Here is a 22,732-nt window from a genome sequence, read left to right as displayed (position 1 = left end):
CTCTCCAGTTCCAGTTCCTCATACTTGAGGGGCATTTTTGTCCAACAAAAAGTGAAATAACAAAAATGCCCATCAAATATAAGGAACCGGCTCCTCTTTCATTTCAACTGAAGAGGATCCAGTTCCAACATGCAGAGGGCATTGCCAAACATGCCATTGCGAGCGACCCTATGTAGCCAGGTGGCTGAGGTAACTCTACTTGCTGCTTACCTTGTTGCACTTATGCCTTAAATAGAAGGAACAAGGGAAATAAGAACAAGAAACACGGCCAGTAGTTGATGCTTAAAAAAGAGTAAATTTGTGTAATAACTTATCCATGCTTGGAAATTTCTAGTTTCTTGATGTTAATTTACATCAAATAAATGAGAAAAAAGAAACTGAACTGGGACATAAACGGTGCGGGGATTAGGAAACACTTTTTGAGCACTTGAAATGTTTTGTCAATGGATGCCGCTTATTTGATGCCTCTTGAGAAATTTAAGTTCTCGACAAAATTGTTGATTAATCTCTGCCTCTCCAAGTGCTTTCTGCCATGGCCTACTAAGCAGGTAAACCTCATACAAAGTCCCCAAATAAGGAGTATTTTGCCATTCGAGAAATCATAAATGAAATGATAACTTTCAAGGGCAAGAGGTAGTCTAAAAAAATGCAAGGAAGCTCCAAAATATTGATGTTCACCAGAAATCCCTACAAGAACAAGTTCCATTGACGAACCTGTGGAATCGAACCCGGTCCCTGACAATGATTTCCCGCTCATAGATTTTGCTGATAATCTTTGTCACTTCATGGCAATCCCCACAAACCCTTAGATTCTTTACTATCCTAATTACTGCCGGTGCTTTGGTCTTTAATAGCCCATAAGCAATGGCTAACCTCTCACTGTGCTCACCAAGAGCACTCTCCTTCTCTTCATCAACCACATTGTGTAGTACATCCGAAATCCATGGTTTGTGCCCAAATTCACGAACCCGTTCAGAAATATCTCTCAGAATTCTTGTTAACTCCTCTGTCTCTGGATGGGACCAGTCACCCATTGCAAACTCATGCACAAATCCATCAACCTCAATGGAGCTGCACCCAGGGACCGCCTTGATGCCCTTTTCCTTCATCTTCTTTCTCACTTGGCTCTTCTTCTCCCACTGAGAAACTGATGCATAAAAATTTGAGAGGAGTATATAGTTCTCCGCATTTAGTGGTTCTAGTTCAAGAAGTTGCTCAGCTACACTTTCACCTCTATCCAGCATCTTATTCTTCTTGCAACCCGCAAGTAATGTTCGCCAAATTACTGGATCTGGTGGCGCGGCCATGTCCTCAACAAGATTGCAAGCCTCATGAACAAGGCCAGCTCGGCAGAGTAGATCAACCATGCAACCATAATGCTCCATTGATGGTTCAATTCCAGATTCAAGCATCCTTGACCAATATCTCCAACCTTCTGAAACTAGCCCACCATGTGCACATGCAGATAAGACACCAAGGAATGTTACATGGTTGGGCTTCACCTGAAGAGAGATCAGCAAGACCATTTGCAAGAAGTTGGCAAACATAAGTTTCTAAAGTAACTACTTTAAACTTTACCCAACCAGGAAAAGAAAAACGCAATCTGAACATTTTGCAAATAAAAACGGTCTTCGTTCAATAAGCTTATAATTGCAATAAAGTAGAGTCAAGTCAGCATGCAGGAAATATCCTAGCTTCTAAGGCCTAGGCTATATAAGCATCAACTCTCAAGTACATGCGTAAGCTAATTTGCATCTCAAGGCTCAAGCTAAACAGGTTAAAGCATTTTCATAATTAATATGTATATATTTATTTGTGTTTTGATAATGTTTTAAATATAAAGTATTAAAGAGCATTAAATGAAGAGAGTCCCAAATGAGAAAAAGAGTGTAGTTGACATTTATAAAGCCCAACACACTTTAAGCATTAAATAATGTTTGGGTGTATGCACTTATGTGTATACTCTAGTAGCGCGTGTGCATGAAGGTGGGTTGTTGGATGCCTCGATGACGCACTTAGCATCAGAGCTTGGTTATGTACTTTAAATTTCGAGTCTCTGTTTCTTGTTAAATTAGAAAATCTGAGAGTATTCGGGTTTAGTTTTTGTTTGTGCAAAATGTAACTAAACAACAGAGAATTTATGAGCTCCATTGTATCCTAGAGAAATATTTGTTGTAACCCTTTGCATATAATTTCTGGTGATGACAAATAATTTCTTAAAGAAAGCAACGTTGTAACGCATCTTAGGAGCATTTCATTTTTGTGCTTTCTATTAATTATTTCTAACAAAAAACATACTCTTTCATGTCATTACCTTGGCTTCTTCCATCCTTGCAAAGGCATCCAAAGCATCTTCTGAAAGCCCGTGAACTGCCAACCCCACAATCATTGTACTCCAAACTTTGGTATCTTTCACCAGCATTTCATGAAAAACTTCCTTTGCTCTTTCAATACACCCACACCTGGCATACATATTAACGAGTGCAGTACTAAGTTCAAGATCAGTAACAATCATCTGCTTCTCCATATATGCGTGAAACCACCTACCAATATCCAGAGCTCCCGCTCCAGCGCAAGCAGAAATCATGCTCACCAACGTAACTTCATCTGGTTCAACACCCGCCTTCTGCATTTCCCTAAAAAGACCCAATGCCTCATTAAACAAACCGACTTTCGCATACCCACTAATCATTGTACTCCATGCAACCGAATTCCTCTCAGGAATTTCATCAAACGCCATCTTCGCAAGCCCAATCTGTTCGCATTTTGCATAGAAATTAACCAACGCGGTCTGAACAAATGGGCTCGAGCCGAACCCAGATCGTAAAACACGCGTATGTACCTGGCGACCCTCTTCGAAGGCTGTTACAATCGAACACGCCTTGAGAACAAAGGCAAAGGTAAACGAGTTCGGACACGGGTGCCCTCTTTTAACCAATCTTCTGAACAAATATACGGGTTCCCTTGAAGGGTTCTCGATTAGGGAACAACCCCTTATCATTGAATTCCAAGAGAATATGTTCTGGTTCGGCATAAGAGAGAAAACTCTGTGCGCGTAGTAGATGTCGCCAAGGGGAGAGAGAGCGCAGAAGGCGGCGATTTTGGAGAGAGCGAAGGAGAGGGTGGAGATAGGAAGGAAACGAGTGAGGACGCGAGCGTGGATTTGACGCAACACTCGCATGTTGGGGCATTTTTGGATTAGAGAAGCGAATCGCCGTTCCTCTTCTTCCAGCTCTTCTTGCTCTTCTTCTTCTTCTTAACGGTGACCAGTGACCAGTGCTTTTTCTGAGAGCAGCAAATCGAACGTTACGCTAGCGGGCGCACTTTTTTTTTCTTTTTTTTTTTTTTTTTTTTCCTTCTTCTTCTTTTGGTAAATGTCTAATAAATCCATGAGTCAGAGTGCCATTTATCCCTCATTTTTTGAAAGTAAGTATTTGGTGCTTAACTTTTTCGCGAATTTGAAAATGATCATTCCGTCATTTTTCCATCCATTTATCTAACTTCCGTCTGGGTGAGTCAGCATTTGTCCACGTAGGCGCTTACAAGTCATAGTAAAAACGATGTCGTTTTGATTTTTGACCTTAAACATCATCCCCAACACGTGCGGCAAGAGTATGGGCGGCATTTTGAAAATTTTCATAAATACCGAGGGAGGAAAGAGTGAAGACAGTGGAAAACGTAAGAACTTGTCACTTCTATTCATCCAAAAACAAAGTCCGTGCTCGTCGTCTCCGTCCATGGTCCCTAGCGTTGCTGTGGAAAATCTCTTCGTATCCGTTCCGTTTGTGGTCATTGTCATTGTTTCCGGCATCCTTGTGTTGAAGGTAACATCTCGACTTTTACGTAATTTTAGATTTTAGGGTTTCCCCAATTTAGGGTTTGGGGTAATTTTGTCCAGATTTTAAGAAATGATGTTGTTATCACCGATGTGGATATAATTTTATATAACTTTTAGTTTGGAATTTGTTATTGTTGAGTTGTTGACTTCAATGTAGATATTTGTCTGGATGTTGCAAACTTTTCAACATGTGGGTCAGATGTTGATGTTGTGATGGCTTGTAAAACGGGTGGTGGGAAACATAAATTAGTGCTATGTGTTTGTCAATAAGGGTAGTTGTGAATAAATTAAGTAGTTCACATGTGGGGCAGTGGAGTCATTTTCGTCATCCCGAGTATGTGTTTCAGAATAAAGTAAGCAATGACTATCTGTAATGTGTTTGACATTGTGGTCCCTGAGCTTCTTGTTTTCAAACCATTTCTTTAAATTCTTACCATTAAACATGCAGTTAACATGTGGTCCCTTGTGGTCCCTGGGTTTGTCAACTTAAAAGCTTTTCTTATATAGTTTGTCCACTTTATTGTTGCTGCATGTTAGTAACAGTTGGACAAACTTTATTCTGAAACGTTGGCAACGTATTCCAAACCTTTCATGCAAACTTTTCATCTAAACCATGCATATTTTTTCAACATCATATTTTATATCCAGCAATTAGAATTCCAACAACAAAAAATTCTTTGACTCTCATTCATTCACAACGTCATCTGCAGATATGTTACTGGATATAACCATTCACCATGGTGGAGTAGTGCAACACAATCCTAGCCTTCAATATGTTGGGCGGCTGAAGGATGAAATCAAAAACTACGATATTGATTTCCTTTCGGCATGGGAAATTGAGGATGTTGTTAGGGATCTTGGGTATGTGAACGACCTAAGATACTGGTTCAAGATGGATGACAATGATGTGGAGGAATTGGGGAAGCCATTGACAAATGATGAACAGGTAGTGGATTTTCTCAACATTGTAGAAGTATATGGATTGACGAGTGTTCACATATATGTCGAACATAAGGTTGATGAACCAGATATTGTTGGGGAAGTACTGTTTTTGCCACCGCCAGAGGGTGATGATGAGGGGAATGTTGGCTTGGGGATGCTGGCTTAGGGAATGCTGAGGGGGATGCTGGTTTAGGGAATGGTGAGGGAGATGCTGGCTTGGGGAATGCTGGACATGAGGTTGATGCAGAAAATATTGAGGGGAATGTCGATGGTGATGCTACAACAAAGCCTTCAAAAAAGAAAGAATGGGTTTCACAAAAAAAGGGAAAAAAACCAAAGGGTGGAAGGAAAAAAAGGGGTGGTGCCACTGGTAGAAAGGGTGCCCGAATGTCTGCTAGAAGGAAAAAGGGGGCTGAATGTAGTGTTCCTGATGTGCCAGACTTAGTTGATGAAGAAGAATTGCAGTTGAGTGACTTTGAAATAACTGATGATGACGACGATCTATTCACAAGTGATGTTCCAGGTAACAAGGAATACATGAAAAATTGGTGGGGAAAGTTTGTGGGTGATGAACCACATGCAAGCACTGGACATGAAGATGGTGAAGAGTACTACGATAGTGAAGAGTTGATGAGTTTGGATGGGTCCGATGATGAGTTGACAGAACGAAGAAGGAGGAGGTATCGAGAATTTAATGAGAACCATGACATGAGGGTGCCAATTGTGTTGGAGAAGGGGCTACTGTTTGCTGATACATGTGTATTTAAAAAGGCACTAAAATGGTATGCTGTGCAAAATGGGTTTGATTTCAAATATAAACACAATGATAGAGTGAGGGTGAGTGCAGTTTGTAAAGAGCAAGGTGAAGGTTGTGAATGGAGGATTCACGCATCTTTGGATGCAAAGAAAGAATCAATACAGATAAAAACATTCAGACCAGACCATCAATGTGGGAATCAGTATGAGAATACGAGGGCTGACGTACAGTTTCTTGCCACCAAGTATATGCATGATTTCAAGGATGATCCCACATGAACCCCATATGCATTGCAACAAAGGGTGAAAAGGGATCACAATATTGATGTTCCTGTCGGCAGATGTTGGAGAGCAAAAAAGGTTGCACTTAAGGCAATCTATGGTAGTCATTTGGAGCAATACCGCCATGCAAGGAAGTATTGTGAAGCCATACTGAGGTCAAATCCCAACAGTAGTGCATATGTGAAAATAGAGGGATCCTGCTTCCAGAGGTTGTATATATGCTTAGATGCATGCAAGAAAGGTTTTAAGTATGGTTGTAGGCCAGTTGTATGCTTGGATGCTTGCCACCTTAAAGGGGAAGTAAGCCATTGGGAAGGATGGGAATGATGATATGTTCCCCATTGCATATGCGGTTGCAGAGGGTGAGACAAGAGCATCTTGGGAGTGGTTTTTAGGACTTCTTATTGATGATGTTTATGTGGGAAGTGGGGAAGGTCGTGGGTGGACTGTTATGTCTGATCGACAGAAGGTAATGTGGAAGTCATGTTTACGCTTTATTTTTTTTTATTGTCTTTTTTCTGATCTTTATTGATATAATTTGTTGCAAATGTGCAGGGGCTTGGTCCCGCACTAGACCATTTGTTGCCACATGCTGAGCATCGATTTTGTGTGCGTCATCTACATGCAAACTTCAAGTCAAACGGATACAAAGGGAAAACATTCAAGGATCAGTTGTGGGGAGCTGCAAGAGCATCAAATGCATTGCTATTTCAGCATCACATGAAGGTGATAGCAAGTATGGATGATGGTGCCTATAAGTATCTTAATGATGTCGACCCTGCATCATGGTCTAGACATGCCTTTTCTACACATTCGAAGAGTGATATGCTTCTGAACAGCCTTGCGGAGACATTCAATTCATGGATCAAAGAGTCTAGGGACAAGCCGCTCTTGACGATGCTGGAAATGATCCGGGGACAATTGATGACAAGATTCCAGCCAAAAAAAGAAGGAGTCCGAGCTGCTTCTCACAAAATATGTCCCAAAATTCAGAAGAATTTAGAAAGATCCAAGGACGAAGCAAAGAACTGTATATGTAGATGGCAGAATGAGTTGGAGTTCGAGGTTGACCACATGTTCGACGCACGTCGAATAGTGAATTTGGCTCAAGGTACATGCTTATGTGGGAGATGGCAACTCAATGGTATCCCTTGTGCACATGCTTGTGCTGCCATTTACATGCACAAACAAAAGCCTGAGCAATTTTTAGATGGCTATTACATGATGGATAAGTACATACAGGCATATGAACCACAGGTACATGCTATGCCAGGGCCTGAAGAGTGGCCAGATGTTGGTGCCTATGATGAAATTTTGCCTCCAGTTGATAGAGTTCAGCCTGGACGTCTTAGAAAAGCTAGGAGAAGGGCACCTGATGAGCCCACTAACCCATACAAGATAAGCCGTAGTGGGTATGTGGTCACATGCGGCAACTATGGGATTAAGGGTCACAACTACAAGGGTTGCCATCTACCCCTAAACCCTAACCGAAAGAGATGGAACCCAAAGAAGGGGAAGACTGCTGAAACTTCTTCAAATGTAAGTTTAATATAGTTAAGTTCTTCATTTACCGAATTTAGTATTGTTCAAGTTCTTATTCTTTGCTATGTTCTAGGTATCTCAAAATGAAGCTACGTCATCTCAACCTGTGCAAACCCGTGTTCCAAGGCGTAAGGGCAAGGCAAAGGCTACTCAATGAACATGTTGTTGTTGACTTTTTTTGTAATGATCTAAACATTCGTGTCAGTTGGTAGAATGGTTTGATGAACAATCTGTGTATGGGAGGTTATTTAGGTGAATGTTGTTATGTTGGATAAACAATGGATAGTTTATGTTGGTGGTATCCACAATATTTTGTGATCTTTTGTGGATGTAGTTAGGTGAATGTTGCTATTTTGGACAAATGGTCCCTGAGTTTATGTTGGTGGTATGAACAATATTTTGTGATATTCCAGAGGTTGTATTTAGTGAATGTTGCTATTTTGAATAAGTTTATGTAGTTTATGTTGGTGATATGAACAAATTTCCAGAGGTTGTATTTAGTGAATGTTGCTTTTTTGGACAAATGGTCCCTGAGTTTATGTTTGTGGTATCAACAATATCCTTGTGTTATTATTCTTGTGTTGGTATTGTGCATGTATTTATGATGATAACAAACAGATATATAATGTACATTGTGGTATTGTGAACACGGTTAGGGTTTTGGAATGCATGTGGTCCTTGAATTTATGTTGGTGGTATGAACAATATTTTGTGTTATTGTTCTTGTGTTGGTATTTAGCATGTATTTATGATGATGACAAACATATATTATACACAATTGTTGCACATTCCACATAAGATATTATACATAATTGTTGCACAATCCACATAATGGGAGTACCATACATACAATGATCCAAAGTCACAAAATGGGAGTGTTAAATTCACTCCATCAACCATCCAAAAATGCCAAAGCCGAATGTACCATTACAAATACTTCCTTCACAAACACACTACCATTACAAAAAGATAAAAACATTACAAGCACCCCATCAACCATACTCCCACAAAAGCAATAAACACAACTGTCAAAAATAGCAACATTTGAGTAAGCTGCCTTTTCCGTGCTCTAAGTTGTATAACCTCTTCCTTCAAGCAATTCAATTCATTACGTAATTGAGGCAGCACTTCCTTTCCCTGGGGACATGTCTTTTTGTCAAACCAAACGAAAAAACGGCATTGCCCGGCTTTCTAACCAAAACAACACAACAAAAAACACAATAAGCGTCATAATACACGGCACACCCAAAAAAAGGTCCGGTTATACATACATGCATATTATCAAACAGTTGAGGTACGGTTCACTTACCTTCTGTGCATCATACATGGAACACCCAAAAAAGCGCCTCCCAGGATTTGCAGTTGTCCAAGAGGTTCTTAATGGAGATCGAAGGCCGTATTTGCAAGTCAGTGCATCCACACCCAAATCAGCTTTCACAGACGACATTGAAGTGGACGACCGTGACGGTGATTGCAAACCCTAAACAGTCGGATTTGGAGAAATTTCAGCAAGAAACAAGATCTGAAATTAAGATCTGAAAAATTACCGTTACTCAACCTTATTTGCATGGGTTTGATCAAATTTGGCTTCCATTCCACCGGCGACTTCATCTTCTTTCAACTTTTTTTCTTTTCTAAGCATCCTTCCCCAAGAGTTGACGACGGTCTTCAATCCTCAACTTTATGCTTAAAACTCTTGCCGCACGTGTTGGGGATGACGTTTAAGGTCGAAAATCAAAACGGCATCGTTTTTACTATGACTTGTAAGCGCTTACATGGACAAGTGCTAACTCACCCAGACGGAAATTAGAAAAATGGATGGAAAAATGACGGAAGGATCATTTTCAAATTTGCGAAAAAGTTAAGTACCAAATACTTACTTTTAAAAAGTGAGGGATCGAATTCAAATGACGCTCTGACTCAGGGATTTATTAGACATTTACCCTCTTTTTTTTTCAAATAACAATTATATCATGTTTGGTGGGCAAATTTTTTTTAAAAATTGAATTAGAGCTTATCAATAGGAGCATTTATAGTAGTTTCATTAAATTTTACTCACCAAAGTAGTTAAAAACTACTTTTCTATTCTGGTAAGTCATTTTTTTAAAATTTTCCCAGCAACCTCACCATTTAACTATTCACTATCACTATTCCATTTAAATAATATTTTTTTTAGATTTCTTTATTCTTTCTCTATTTAAATTTTTTATACAAAAAGCTACCATACACCTTCATCTTGAGATTAGATCATTGCTAAGAAATTCACAGAAGTTTTCATTTGCTTCTCAACCAAATTCAATAAAGAAAGAAAGAAAAGATAAATAAAAGAACCACAAAGTTTATGTCAGGGACAAAGAAACATTCATGTCCATGAAATAAGGACATTATTGTGTGTGATAGATGGGAGATGGAAGAAGAAAATGAGAGAAAAAAAAAAAAAAAAAAAAAAAAAAAAAAAAAAAGAGAGAGAAAAAAATGTGTTGATCATGTAAGAGATAAAGGAGAAACAAAATTGGTCAGAAAGTTGGTGAGTAAATATTACTCATCAAAATTGGTTAGTATTTTCACTCACTAAAACTTTTTGGTTAAAGTGGTGAGGCTGCTGGGAGTGATTTTTTAGTATTTTTATCAAATTGACTCACCAAAATAGCTAAATTTTTTGATGAGGCTATTAGGAATGCACTAATAAATCTAGCTACTATGCGGTCTGCAGTACTTTTTTCTAAGGCTCAGTTGAGATTCACATGGAAAAATACCATGGCTTCTCCGTTAGTTAGCCTATTTTTAGTTTTTTTTTTTCCTTAGAATGTTCACGCCTCCTCTTTTTCTTCTCTCCTTTTCTTTTCTTTCCCTGCTTCTTCTCTTCTCTTCCTCCTTTTCTTTTCTCTTCTCTTCTTCTCTTTGGTTCTAGAAACATATGAGTCTCTTTTCTTCTTTTTTATTTATTTTATTATTTTTTTAGAATGTTCACACCTCCTCCCTTTTCTTCTCTCTCCTTTTATTTTCTTTCCTTGCTTCTTCTCTTTCTCTTTGTCATGTGCCTTACAACCATAGCCTAATGATGTGTGTGTTTTAATGAGTACTTGCAAGCGCACGAATCGTTTGCAATATAGTGTGTGCAAGTGCGAGGTCGAATCCACAAGGAAATAGTCAAATGTTGGTGTCTTGTTTAATCAACCTCATTTTAACCTAGTTCCAAAAGTTTAAGGATTGATTCAAGAGTAAAAGACTAAATAAAAAAGATGAAATGAAATATGCAAATTAAAATGAACTAAGGCTAAGGTATCTACCAAACCAAATCCAACAACTCACACTCTTGGTTTCCACTTGAACACCCAAAGAACATTAAGCTTTGGATGTCATTCAAATGTCTTAACTACAAACTCTAGAACCATTAAATGAATCCAACTCAAAGATAAATCACAAAAAGTACCCATTTGAAATCAAATCATCCAATGTATCCATTCAATGAACAAATCACAATGGATATCATTATTCAAATCGATAAAACAATGTATCCATCGGTTGAAACACATTAAATGTCCTATATCTACTAACAACCACATTCATTGCAAAAGATAAAGCATTTAAATGAATGGAACTTGAACAACAAATATGATATATCATCAAATGTGCAAGTAGTATAACAAGAGTGTGAGTGTCATTAATGGAAAGGTTTCATCCTCAACCTCAGTTGAGGTTACTAGCCTTCCATGACTAAGAACACCACAAAAAAATGAAGAACAAACATGGAAATAAAAGAAAGGCTTTACAAAGAGAAAGTGTCTAAGAACAAAAGCTACTGAAATACACTATGAAATGAACGAAATTAAACCTAACTACTGTTCTCTGAACTCTCTAACAAGGAGGCATGGCTATGGCTTTTATAGAAGGAATTTAGGGCTAGAAACCCATGTAAAATGACTCTTCTAACCCCCTCTAGGGTTCCTCTCTTACTAGAGACAACCAAGATCACGAAACCAGCGTGTTCTGCTGCGAAAATCAGAGGGAGAACTGCTTTTTGTCATGGAGAAGCTCCTGATTGGGTGTTTTGGCACGCTTCTGCAAAAGTAAGTTCTGGGAAATTTCGATCGATCGACTTCGGGCAAAATTCGATCAATCGTATTTATATTCGATCGATCGAGTTCTTCAGAACTTCTTAATTATCCAAGCAATTCCACATGAATTTTGCCATTCCTCACTTATTGACCTACAAAACATAAAACACAAAAACTAATCAAAGCATCAGAAAATAACAAGGCTAAAGGTCTAACTAATGTAAATCAAGGGGTCCAAATACACAATATTTGGCACTCATCACCTAACGGCTATGTTGCAGGAGGAGGCGCTGAGGTATGGAAGGTGTTAGGGTTGGCAAAAGGAGAAGGTGACACTAGAGGCTGGAGTGCGACGTGGCAGAAGCTCATGGGGGGGAGCATGTATTGGCTTACAGCTGGTGAGAAGTGGGCAACAGCTGGTGACCACTTGCTGGAGAAGTGAGATGGTGGGTTTTGCACAAGGAGGGTTAACACGCACGTTGTTGTTATATAGGAACGTGCGTGGGCTGGATTTGTGCCGAGAATCTCGGGCCTTGGGCTGAATTAGTTTTACTTTGTTTTGGGCTTATATAGCCTTTTGTAAAGTTAGTTTTCATTCATTGAAGTTTGTAGCCTGTTATTGTTCTTTATTACTTTGGAGACCTTGGGCTTCTCAAATTGCCCAGTTTATGTTCCTTTGGATTCAATCAATATAGCCACAGCAGAATCCATTCACTTCCTTTCCTTAAATCATTTCATACATTCAATCTGTATAATCATCCATCCATTATTATCCATAATCCAGCAAGTATTACAGTTGAAGAAAGAAAATTCTTTACAATTGGTATCAGATTCAGACGATTCTACACATGGCGGACAACACCAGAATGACGCAGATGCAGCGTGATCTTGATGCTATGTAGAAGCAGGTCGGCGATTTGGCTTAAATCAAGAAACAAATGGAAACTTTAACAGCAACCATGAATGCCATGTTGCAGGAGAAATCCGTGAGGTCAGAAAATGAAGATCGCAGACAGTATCATGAGTATCATGAAGGAAAAAGTTCAGGAGGTGGGAGACCTTACCAGAACCAGTTCAATAGGATGGACTTCCCAAGGTTTGATGGGGACAATCTTGCAAATTGGCTCTACAAAGTTACTCAGTATTTTGATTTTAATCAAACCCAAGGTATGGACCGAATTCCCATTGTTTCTTTTCATATGGAAGGTGAAGCCCTTATTTGGTTCAGGATGCTGAATTTAGTGGGTTAGTCAATACATGGGATACTTTTGCTAAAGCCTGTTTAGTAAGATTTGGACCAACAGCTTATGATGACCCCATGGAGTCCTTTACCCGATTGAGACAAACCCATTATGTGGCTGCTTATAAGGCCCAGTTTGAAGTCTTGTCCAATAGATTAAGGGGTTTAACTGAGCCATACAAACTTAGTTATTTTTTGAGTGGCCTTAAGGATGATATAAGGTTGCCAGTTCGGATGTTGGCCCCTACCAGTCTTGGGCAAGCTTTTGGCTTAGCCAAGATACAAGAAGAGTATGTCTTGAGTTCTAGAAGGGGGTTTAAACAATTAGGTTCTTCTGGTTTTTCAGTCTATGGAAAACAGACAGCCTATGGTCAATCCAGTAGTTTTGGTGATCAGAATTTGGGTCCTAAGAAGGATGAAGTTTCAAACCCTTTTGTCAAAAAAGTTCCTCCTACTATGCCGGTTCATAGAATATCTCCTGCCCAGATGAGGGAAATGAGGGCTAAAGGCCTTTGTTACTCTTGCGATGAGAAGTGGAGTTCTTCTCATATTTGCAAAACTCCTAAGTTGTACCTGATGACAGGGGTAGAAATTCAACATGGGAACCAGTTGAGGAAGTTTTCTTTGATTCTATTGATGGGGTTAATATGGTGGAGGAACAAAATTTTGTGGAGTGTGTAGAAACTCCAAAAATCTCTATTCATGCTATTTCAGGTTCTCCTAGCCCTAATACCATGCGTATTGTGGGGATTATTCAGCAGCAAATGGTAGTCATTTTAGTGGATTCAGGAAGTACACACAACTTCTTGGATCCGGCTATCGTTGCTAAGGCATGGTTCCCTACATTGACATCTAAGGTGATTGCTGTAAAGGTTGCTAATGGTCAGCTTATGTCTAGTGAGGGCACATGTCCTGCAGTGTCTATAAGGGTGCAAGGGAATAATTTTTGCACAGAATTTTATGTTTTCACTTTGGGTGGTTGTGATTTGGTGCTCGGTATTCAATGGCTTAGAACCTTAGGTCCTATTATTTGGGACTTTTTGAAATTAACTATGCTCTTTAGTTGGAAGGGTGAGCAGATTTTGTTGCAAGGATTAACCCCCACTGAGATTTCAGTGGCGGAAGGTTCTAAGTTTCTAAGGTCCTCTAATAAAGGGGTGATGTTACAACTGTTGGGGGGTGAGGACCCTGTCACTACAGAAACTATAAATCCGTTATTTGCGAACTTATTGACGGAGTTTCAAGGGATTTTTGAGGAACCTACAGGGCTACCTCCTATGAGGTCCTATGACTACGGAATTTTGTTGAAGGAAAATACAAAGCCAGTGTGTGTTCGGCCCTATAGATACCCGTATTACCAGAAAATGGAAATTGAAAAAATTGTCCGGGATTTGTTGAAATCAGGGGTCATTCGAGCCAGTCAAAGCCCATTTTCTTCACCCGTTTTACTGGTTATGAAGGCAGATGGGAGTTGGAGAATGTGTATGGATTATAGGGATTTGAACCAGGAAACTATCAAGGATAAGTTTCCAATTCCAGTGATTGATGAGCTGCTGGATGAACTTTTTGGTGCTAGAATATTTTCTAAGTTGGATCTCAGATCGGGATACCATCAAATTAGAGTCAAGGAGGAAGATATTCCCAAAACAGCATTTAGGACCCATGAGGGTCACTATGAATTTCTGGTTATGCCTTTTGGGCTAACCAATGCACCATCTACGTTTCAAGGTTTAATGAATGAAGTATTCAAACCCTTCCTCAGAAAATTTGTTTTAGTGTTTTTTGATGACATTTTGGTGTATAACAAGTCAATTGAGGAACATGGAGATCATTTGAGATAGGTACTTCGGGTATTGCAAACTAATCAGTTGTATGCTAAGAAATCCAAGTGCAGATTTGGGGTAGGGGTGATTGATTATTTGGGCCATTTTATTTCAGAACAGGGGGTGAGCATTGACACTTCTAAAATTACAGCTATGTCTAATTGGCCCATCCCTTCAACGATTAAGTCTCTAAGGGGTTTTTTGGGACTTACCAGATATTACAGAAAATTTATTCGAGGATATAGGATTATTGCTACTCCTCTAACTACTTTACTCAGAAAGAATTCTTTTAAGTGGAGTGAAGATGCTTCTAAGGCCTTCCAAGCACTTAAGCATGCAGTCACACACCCACCGGTTCTAAGGCTGCCAGATTACTAAGCCCTTTACGATTGAATGTGATGCTAGTGGGTTGGGAATAGGGGCTATTTTAATGCAAGAAGGACAACCGATTGCTTTTATGAGTCAGGCTTTAAAAGGTAAAGCTATTTTCTTTCTACATATGAGAAAGAGTTATTATCCTTAATTTCTGCAGGTCAGAAGTGGAGGCCCTATCTTCTAGGGCAGTCTTTCATTATTAAAACTGACCAGCAGTCTTTAAAGTTTCTTTTAGAGCAGAAAGTAGGTACAGTAACTCAACAAAGGTGGATGTCTAAGCTGTTAGGCTATGACTTTGTTATCGAGTATAAGAAAGGCAAGGAGAACAAGGTAGCTGATGCCTTATCCAGGGTATTTGAAGATCAGGGTTTGCAGGAACCTACTTGCTCTTTAATTTGATTTCCAACACCCACTTGGTTACAAGAGTTGAAGTTCAGTTACTCTACAGACCCGGAGACCCAGTCTTTATTACAACAGTTGAAAGAAGGCTCTCATGCTCCTAAGGGTTTTACTCTACAGCAAGAGTTGATCTTGAAGAAGGGCGGGATTTATATAGTCAAGACTTCTCATTTTAAGGAGAAAATACTGCATTATATTCACTCAAATCCTCAGGCTGGCCATTCGGGGTATCATAAAACAATGCAAAGGGCTAAGACTGATTTCTTTGGTCGGGCATGAGAAAGGACATCAGGAAATTGATCAAAGAATGTTCAGTCTGTCAAGCTTCTAAAGTTGAGAATGTTCATCCTGCAGGGTTATTACAACCTTTACCCATTCCTAGTCAGTGTTGGTATGATATTTCTATGGATTTCATAGATGGATTGCCTCTCTCTCATGGTCACAGTGTGATACTAGTGGTTGTGGATCGACTCACTAAGTATGGTCATTTCTTATCTCTGTCCCATCCTTACACAGCTGTGGCAGTGGCCAATTTATTCTTTACTAGATCTTTAAACTACATGGTCTACCTCAAACTATAGTCTCTGACCGCGATGCTATTTTTACTAGTTCTTTTTGGAAAGAATTGTTTCGGTTACAGGGAACTAATTTGGCTTTCAGTTCAGCCTATCATCATTAGTCTGATGGTCAAACAGAGGCTCTGAATAAGTGTTTAGAAGGGTATCTCAGATGTTATGTTGGAATGAAGCCTACGGCTTGGACTCAGTGGTTACCTATGGACAAATGGTGGTATAACACTAACCACCATTCTTTTATTGAACTAACTCCGTTTGAAGCACTCTATGGCTATCCCCCACCTAGACTGCTATCATATGTATCAGGAACAACAGCTAATGCAGTAGTAGATTATCAGTCAAAAAGCAGGGAACAGATTATTCATCTACTTAAAGAGAACTTAACAAAGGCCCAAAGCAGAATGAAGACATATGCTGACAAACTCAGAACAAAATGTAGTTTTGAAGTGGGTGAATGGGTATACCTACGCCTTCAACCTTACTGTCAAAAATCTGTAGCCATGCACTGGAATTTGAAGTTGGCTCCCAAATTTTATGGGCCCTATCAAATCAATCAGAAGCTTGGTTCAGTAGCTTATAAACTAAATCTACCACCCACATCAAGAATACACCCTGTATTTCATGTTTCTTGTTTAAAGAAGAAGTTGGGTCAGCAAATCTTACCTATTCCCACTTTACCACCAGTCGATCGACATTGGGAGCTGAAACCAGAACCTGAGGCTATTTTGGACAGCCGGATGAGGAAGATCAGTTAGCGGGAAGCTACGGAGGTTCTCGTTCAGTGGCATGGAGCGCCGATGGAAGACAGTACTTGGGAGGTTCTCTACAAATTGCAGGACACCTACCCACACATTGTGGGCAAGTTGTTTTAAAGGGGGGACATTTGTCATGTGCCTTACAACCATAGCCTAACGGCTATGTTGCAGGAGGAGGCGCTGAGGTATGGAAGGTGTTAGGGTTGGCAAAAGGAGAAGGTGATACTAGAGGCTGGAGTGCGACGTGGCAGAAGCTCATGGAGGGGAGCTTGTATTGGCTTACAGCTGGTGACCACTTGCTGGAGAAGTGAGACGGTGCGTTTTGCACAATGAGGGTTAACATGCACGTTGCTGTTATACAGGAACGTGTGTGGGCTGGATTTGTGCCGAGAATCTCGAGCCTTGGGCTGAATTAGTTTTGCTTTGTTTTGGGCTTATATAGCCTTTTGTAAAGTTAGTTTTCATTCATTGAAGTTTGTAGCCTGTTACTGTTCTTGATTACTTTGGAGACCTTGGGCTTCTCGAATTGCCCAGTTTATGTTCCTTTGGATTCAATCAATATAGCCACAGCAGTATCCATTCATTTCCTTTCCTTAAATCATTTCATACATTCAATCCGTATAATCATCCATCCATTATTATCCATAATCTAGCAAGTATTACAGTTGAAGAAAGAAAATTCTTTACACTCTTCTTTTCTCTTCTCTTCTTCCTTTCGGTTCTAGATATAGAAAGAGCGAGAGTGATACAAAAACAGAGAGAGAGAGAGCGGAAGAGCAAGAGAGATACAGAAAGTGAGAGAAAATAAAGAGAGCTCGTGAGAGCTGGACCGAGAAAGAGAGAGAGTGACCGGTTGAAGCAAAATGGATTTCTTCAAGGTAGATCCTCTTCCTCTCTAGCTCTTGAGTCTTCAATTTCTTGGGTTGATTGTAGATGAAATTTGGTTATTTCGGTTCTTGACTGATTAGACTGGTTTTGTTATTTGTTCGAACTCCACACCGAATGGGTATTAGAGTTTCAATTTGAGTTTCATTGAGGTTGCTAAGATTCTAATTGATGGGTTTGATTTGGGTTGTTCTTTTGGTGGATTTTCTAGGCTGGATGGAACATTTCAAGGGAAAAAAAAACTAAAAAGAGAAGAAAAGAAACTCATATGTTTCTGGAACCGAAGAGAAGAGAAAAGAAGAGGAAGAGAAGAGAAGAAGGGAAAGAAAATAAAATGAGAGAGAAGAAAAAGAGGAAGCGTGAACATTCTAAAAATAAAAAAAGGCTAACTAACAGAGAAGTCAAAGTATTTTTCCATGGGAATCCCAGCTGTACTATTTTCTACCGCATAGTAGCCGGATCCAATAATAAGAAAGATTGAATCTCATGTAAATACTATAGAATAAGGTTAGATTATATTCATGGGATTCCATAAATATTTCATTCCAAAAACAGAATGTTCGAAACAATTTGGATTTTTTTTAGAGAACATTGGATGCGGTTACTAATTCATGATCTGGCATGTACAAAATGAAAACTTCATTTTTGATTTTATGAGAAATTTCACGAAACTTTTAACTTGATTTTCACATGTATTTAAAATAAAATATGTACATTTTACATGTATGTTTTGACAGATGTTAATATTATAAATTTGATTAGAAAAATCTAATCAAGTATGAAGGAAAACTGTCCTGTCTTATTTATTCTTTTTTACTTCTAGTTTCCAAGGGTTAGCTAGGAATCCAATCCAACCCCTATTTTTAAGAGAAAAATAAGTTTTCATTCAAAGTTTTGATTAAGGAAATTATATTGTTTGTATTGGTTTGCTGCTCTGCATTAAGTTCTTGTTTGTGTTTTTGGCTCTTGTTTTTTTGGGAGTTGTTGGGGTTTGGTTGTTATCCCTGCTGGGATTTTGATTCCAGTTTTGACTGGAGTGTTGTAAAGCTTTGTTTGGTTTTATAAAGGGTTTTATTCATCAAAAAAAAAAAAAAGAGAAGGAAATTATATAGCAATCTCCAACCTCCACTTTAGAGACGGCGGAGGGGATGGTCGATATTGGCAGTAGCTTTTCCCTCTTTTTGGAAAATTTTATTTACTGTAGTATATAAATATATAGGTAAATCTATATATTTGGACAAAAATAATTAAGCTTTGCCCTTGCCAAAAAAAACAGCTTAGCCCCAGCCCGAGCCCCTAGCCTTATTATAACAAAAAATCATTTTACATTGAAATCTATTATGAGTAACAACCCAAATTTTAACACAACAAGGGTAGCAATGTAGTAGTTGAAGCGGGATGATCACGACAAAATGTCAGGTTCCATTTTAATAAGTGTTTGAGTTGAAAATTGAAATATATTAAGAAATAAATGTTTTGTTTATTTTCTTTTGTTTATTTTTGGTTAATACCAAATGAATATTAATTTTATTTTTAATATATTAATTTCAAGACCTCCATTTTTTCTGAGTTTTTTTTTTTTTTTTTAATAGCAAATTAAGACCTCCACTAATGTTTTCATCAAACAAGATAATAAAAATGTCAGAAAAATATAATTATATTCTTTAAATAAAAAAATAAAAAATGGTGATTGAGGGGTGTTGTCGCCCAATATAGTTAGGCATCTGTCAACCACGGCGGTTGAATTATCTACCACCAACAGCCTTAGCCTATTTTATTAATTCTATAAGAAGGATTAAAGTCTTATTTGTGTCTTTTAAAATGTTATATGACTATTAAAATTATCATTAAATTTGAAATGATATTATTAAATTTTGATCCAATGGTGATTTAAAGCCATATGACATTCGGGGGGTCACAAGTTTAACTCTAGTCCTCCTCATCTCAATTCTTGCCAAAGAACACCATGTAGGAGTAAACAAGTGATAGGTCCGATCGATATCAACAAGAAGCAAATAGTGAGAATTCTTGTCGGATAAGAAAGACCACAATTGTTTGATAAAATTCCTCAATAATGATTTTGTTATTGATAGATAGTTCTTAAATAAACAAGCTACAGTAATTCTAATGCAACTCTAATCCCAACCCAATTACTACATTCAAATCATAATAGACTTATAATAGGATAACCCAAATATTAAAATTAACTTTAATCCTAATTAATGGAAACTTTATTTTAACTCAACTATAAATCCTATATATGTCACCCTAACAACAAGACTAACCTATATTTTTCTGTTGCCCATCTACCATAATGTAAAGGGCATTTGGGGCTTAAATTGTGTTGGTACTTATCAAATTAGACACGCACTGAAATTTGATTTGACAACAAAAGTGGAATGGGGAGTTGATCAAAGATAGCAAAGACATTTAAAAATGCCATATTTGGAAGAAGTTCGTTGATAATTGAAACTAGAAATAGAAATCAAAGAAACTGTCAAGACTCAAAGTATGGTCCCCGAATACATTTGACAATAATATTGATATTCTTGATCGGTAAATTACGTCATTCGAACTCGATCGATATGAACTCAACACGAAATTAAATAGTTAGAGTTGATAAATCTGACCCGTTTAATTAAATGAGCTGGGTTATAATTACCTCCTACATGCTTCTTCATGATCAAAACCGACATTTAAAATAATGACGAACAATTTTTTACATGACCTATTAACCCGATGATCATTGAAGAAACATCCATATATATAACTTTGGAAGAGAGAAAATTGAAGAAATATGTATTACATAAGATATCTTGCTCATGGGAGTGCACATTCGTATCCTTGAAGGCCGAGTTTACACATGGAGATGACAACTCAAATGAACTTTTGAAGACAACGTACGTACCAAACAAGCTAGTTGCATCATGGGGGTGGGCAACTGTCTTACCCTTGAAGCAAAGCACTAAGCATTTCCACGAGCGAAATAGAGCTTTGGCAGTGTAATATTGCTCTCTTGAAAATTGACCGTTACGTGTTTCAATCCGATCAATGCAAAACGATAAAAATAGAATGAACACAGCGAAACATTTGCATGGCTCTTGGTATATCTTTACATTTTCAATTGTGCTTTCAACGCAATGCTGTCTACGAGCATTGCTATTTTGAGAGGATTGAAGAAGACGAATGGGGAGAAAAGTGGGACAAAGAGAGGGAGGGGTAAGGACATTAATGGCCTGAGCTTGAAATATTGCAAGAATAATCAACTACATCACCAAAATCATATATAGTTTTTTCCAGAAATTTCTTTGTCGGCCATCGGTTTCATAGTACTAGCTAGTACAAAAATTTTCTTGTTTGAAAGTTAAATAGAGAAACAATATATAAGGATTAGACCATATATATAGCATTATCACAATTGAATGGCTTGACACTATTTGGAAGAAAAAAAAATGTATTTTAGATTGGCTATCGACATTTTCTCCAAGAAAAACTTCTTTATTCCAACAAATTTTCTTATTCAAAATTAAAAGAGCTATATTAACTAGTTGTTTAAGTATTATGGCATTTGAAATATATAATATTCCAGTTAACCTCAACTATTGGTTCAAGTGATATGTTTGGGTGAAAGAAGTGAAGAACATTACATGCAATATATCAGATCAAAGCCTTTATTTAAATTGTAATTTGAAAGAAACTATTCGTCTGAAAATAGTGAAAAGCATATAATACTAGAGTATTTATTTAAACATGTGAAGATGTATAATTTCATTGATCTAGGAATACTAATTTTTGACAAATCAAAATTTAACAGTTTTTTACTTTAAAGACCTTTTTTTACAAAAAAAAAAAAAAAAAAAAAAAAAAAAAAAAAAAACAATATCTCTTGATTTAGGTCCCAGGCTTCCATTAAAACTTTTAAGTAATTGAAAAGTAATTAAATTTTGGTAGTGAACTTGTGTATTATTTGAAAATTTCAACTGGTATCTCTTAAACAAGTGAAGAGGTATAATTTATTGGTACAATATAAATATAGAGTAATGTTTCTTACACAACTCTCTCACAACTTTTGCACAACTCTAACTACTTTTTGTTATGATTAACCATTGGATTTGTTTTTCAACATGTGGGTCCTAAATATTCAATGGCTGATTTTAAAAGAAAGTTGTTAGAGTTGTGTAAAAGTTGTACAAAAATTGTGTAAGAAACATTACTCATAAATATATAACATTAGAGACTTTTTGTATTTTTTTTTCTTTAAAAGGGAAAGAAAAGAAAAGAAGTAATGTCTCTTGAACTAGGTTACATCCTTCCATTGAAACTATAAGCAACTAAGAAGCAATTATTTGCAGTAAACTTGAATATTCTCCTAAGATTTTAATTAATTTGTTTTTGTTTAAACAAGCTATAATTATAAGTTAGTGTAGACCTTTTATAAAATTCAATTCGACAGTTTTTTTTTTTTTTTTTTATTGGTTTACTTGAGAGATTGTTTTGTGTCTCTCAAGCTATCTCAAAGGCTTCCATAAAAGCTATAGGTACTTAAGAAGTAATTTAGGGGTCACAACGATAACTCTAGTCCTCCTCATCTTAGGGTGCGTTTGGGATTGCGATTTCGTAGAGGAAAAGTGCGATTTTAAACCAAATCGCAAAAAATAAACCGTTTAGAAGTTGCGTTTTTAAAAAATTGCGATTTGAAAATGGAGAAAAGTACTTATTCAAATCGCAGGCAATGTGGTACTTTTTTGAAAACGCAGTATTTTAAAAGAATAACCTGCGATTTTAAAGGTCAAACTGCGATTTTGCCAAACGCTTAACTGGGTTTTTAAAAAACACTTTTTTCAAATCGCACATTTTAAAATCGCTATTTTGAAATCGCAAATCCAAACGGACCCTTAATTCTTGCCAAAAAACACCATGTACGTAGGAGTAAACAAGTGATAGGACCGATCGATATCAACAAGCAGCAAATAGTGAGAATTCTTGTCGGATAAGAAAGACCACAATTGTTTAATAAAATTCCTCAATATATAATGATTTTGTTATTGATCAACAGTTCTTAAATAAACAAAGCTACAGTAATTCTTATGCAACTCCAATCCCAACCCAATTACTACATTCAAATCATAATAGACTTATAATAGAATAACCCAAATATTAAAATTAACTTTAATCCTAATTAATGGAAAGTTTATTCTAACTCAACTATAAATCCTATATATGTCACCCTAACAACAAGACTAACCTATATTTTTCGGCTGC

At 37.5% G+C, this 22,732-nt stretch overlaps 3 protein-coding genes across 3 annotated transcripts; 1 reads left to right on the top strand and 2 right to left on the bottom strand.

Annotated features, from left to right (window-relative positions):
• Window positions 1–275: 275 nt before the first annotated feature.
• Window positions 276–3,318, bottom strand: LOC133872272 (pentatricopeptide repeat-containing protein At1g59720, chloroplastic/mitochondrial-like). Its single transcript, XM_062309749.1, has 2 exons — window positions 2,315–3,318; window positions 276–1,502 (listed from the first exon to the last, which is right to left on the bottom strand). The coding sequence occupies exons 1-2, from the start codon at window positions 3,179–3,181 to the stop codon at window positions 675–677; spliced, it is 1,695 nt and encodes a 564-aa protein (XP_062165733.1). The 5' UTR covers window positions 3,182–3,318; the 3' UTR covers window positions 276–674.
• A 3,741-nt stretch (window positions 3,319–7,059) lies between these two features.
• LOC133872593 (uncharacterized) lies at window positions 7,060–7,652 on the top strand. Its single transcript, XM_062310149.1, has 2 exons — window positions 7,060–7,357; window positions 7,434–7,652. The coding sequence occupies exons 1-2, from the start codon at window positions 7,085–7,087 to the stop codon at window positions 7,515–7,517; spliced, it is 357 nt and encodes a 118-aa protein (XP_062166133.1). The 5' UTR covers window positions 7,060–7,084; the 3' UTR covers window positions 7,518–7,652.
• A 686-nt stretch (window positions 7,653–8,338) lies between these two features.
• On the bottom strand, window positions 8,339–8,807 carry LOC133873187 (uncharacterized). The gene is made up of 2 exons (XM_062310918.1): window positions 8,670–8,807; window positions 8,339–8,551 (listed from the first exon to the last, which is right to left on the bottom strand). Exons 1-2 carry the CDS (start codon window positions 8,805–8,807, stop codon window positions 8,339–8,341), a joined length of 351 nt encoding a protein of 116 aa, XP_062166902.1.
• Between the last annotated feature and the right edge of the window lie 13,925 nt (window positions 8,808–22,732).

Source organism: Alnus glutinosa, chromosome 7 (assembly GCF_958979055.1).
Source record: "Alnus glutinosa chromosome 7, dhAlnGlut1.1, whole genome shotgun sequence".
NCBI classification, from domain to species: Eukaryota; Viridiplantae; Streptophyta; class Magnoliopsida; order Fagales; family Betulaceae; genus Alnus; species Alnus glutinosa.
This window is presented reverse-complemented; position numbering and strand designations above follow the sequence as displayed.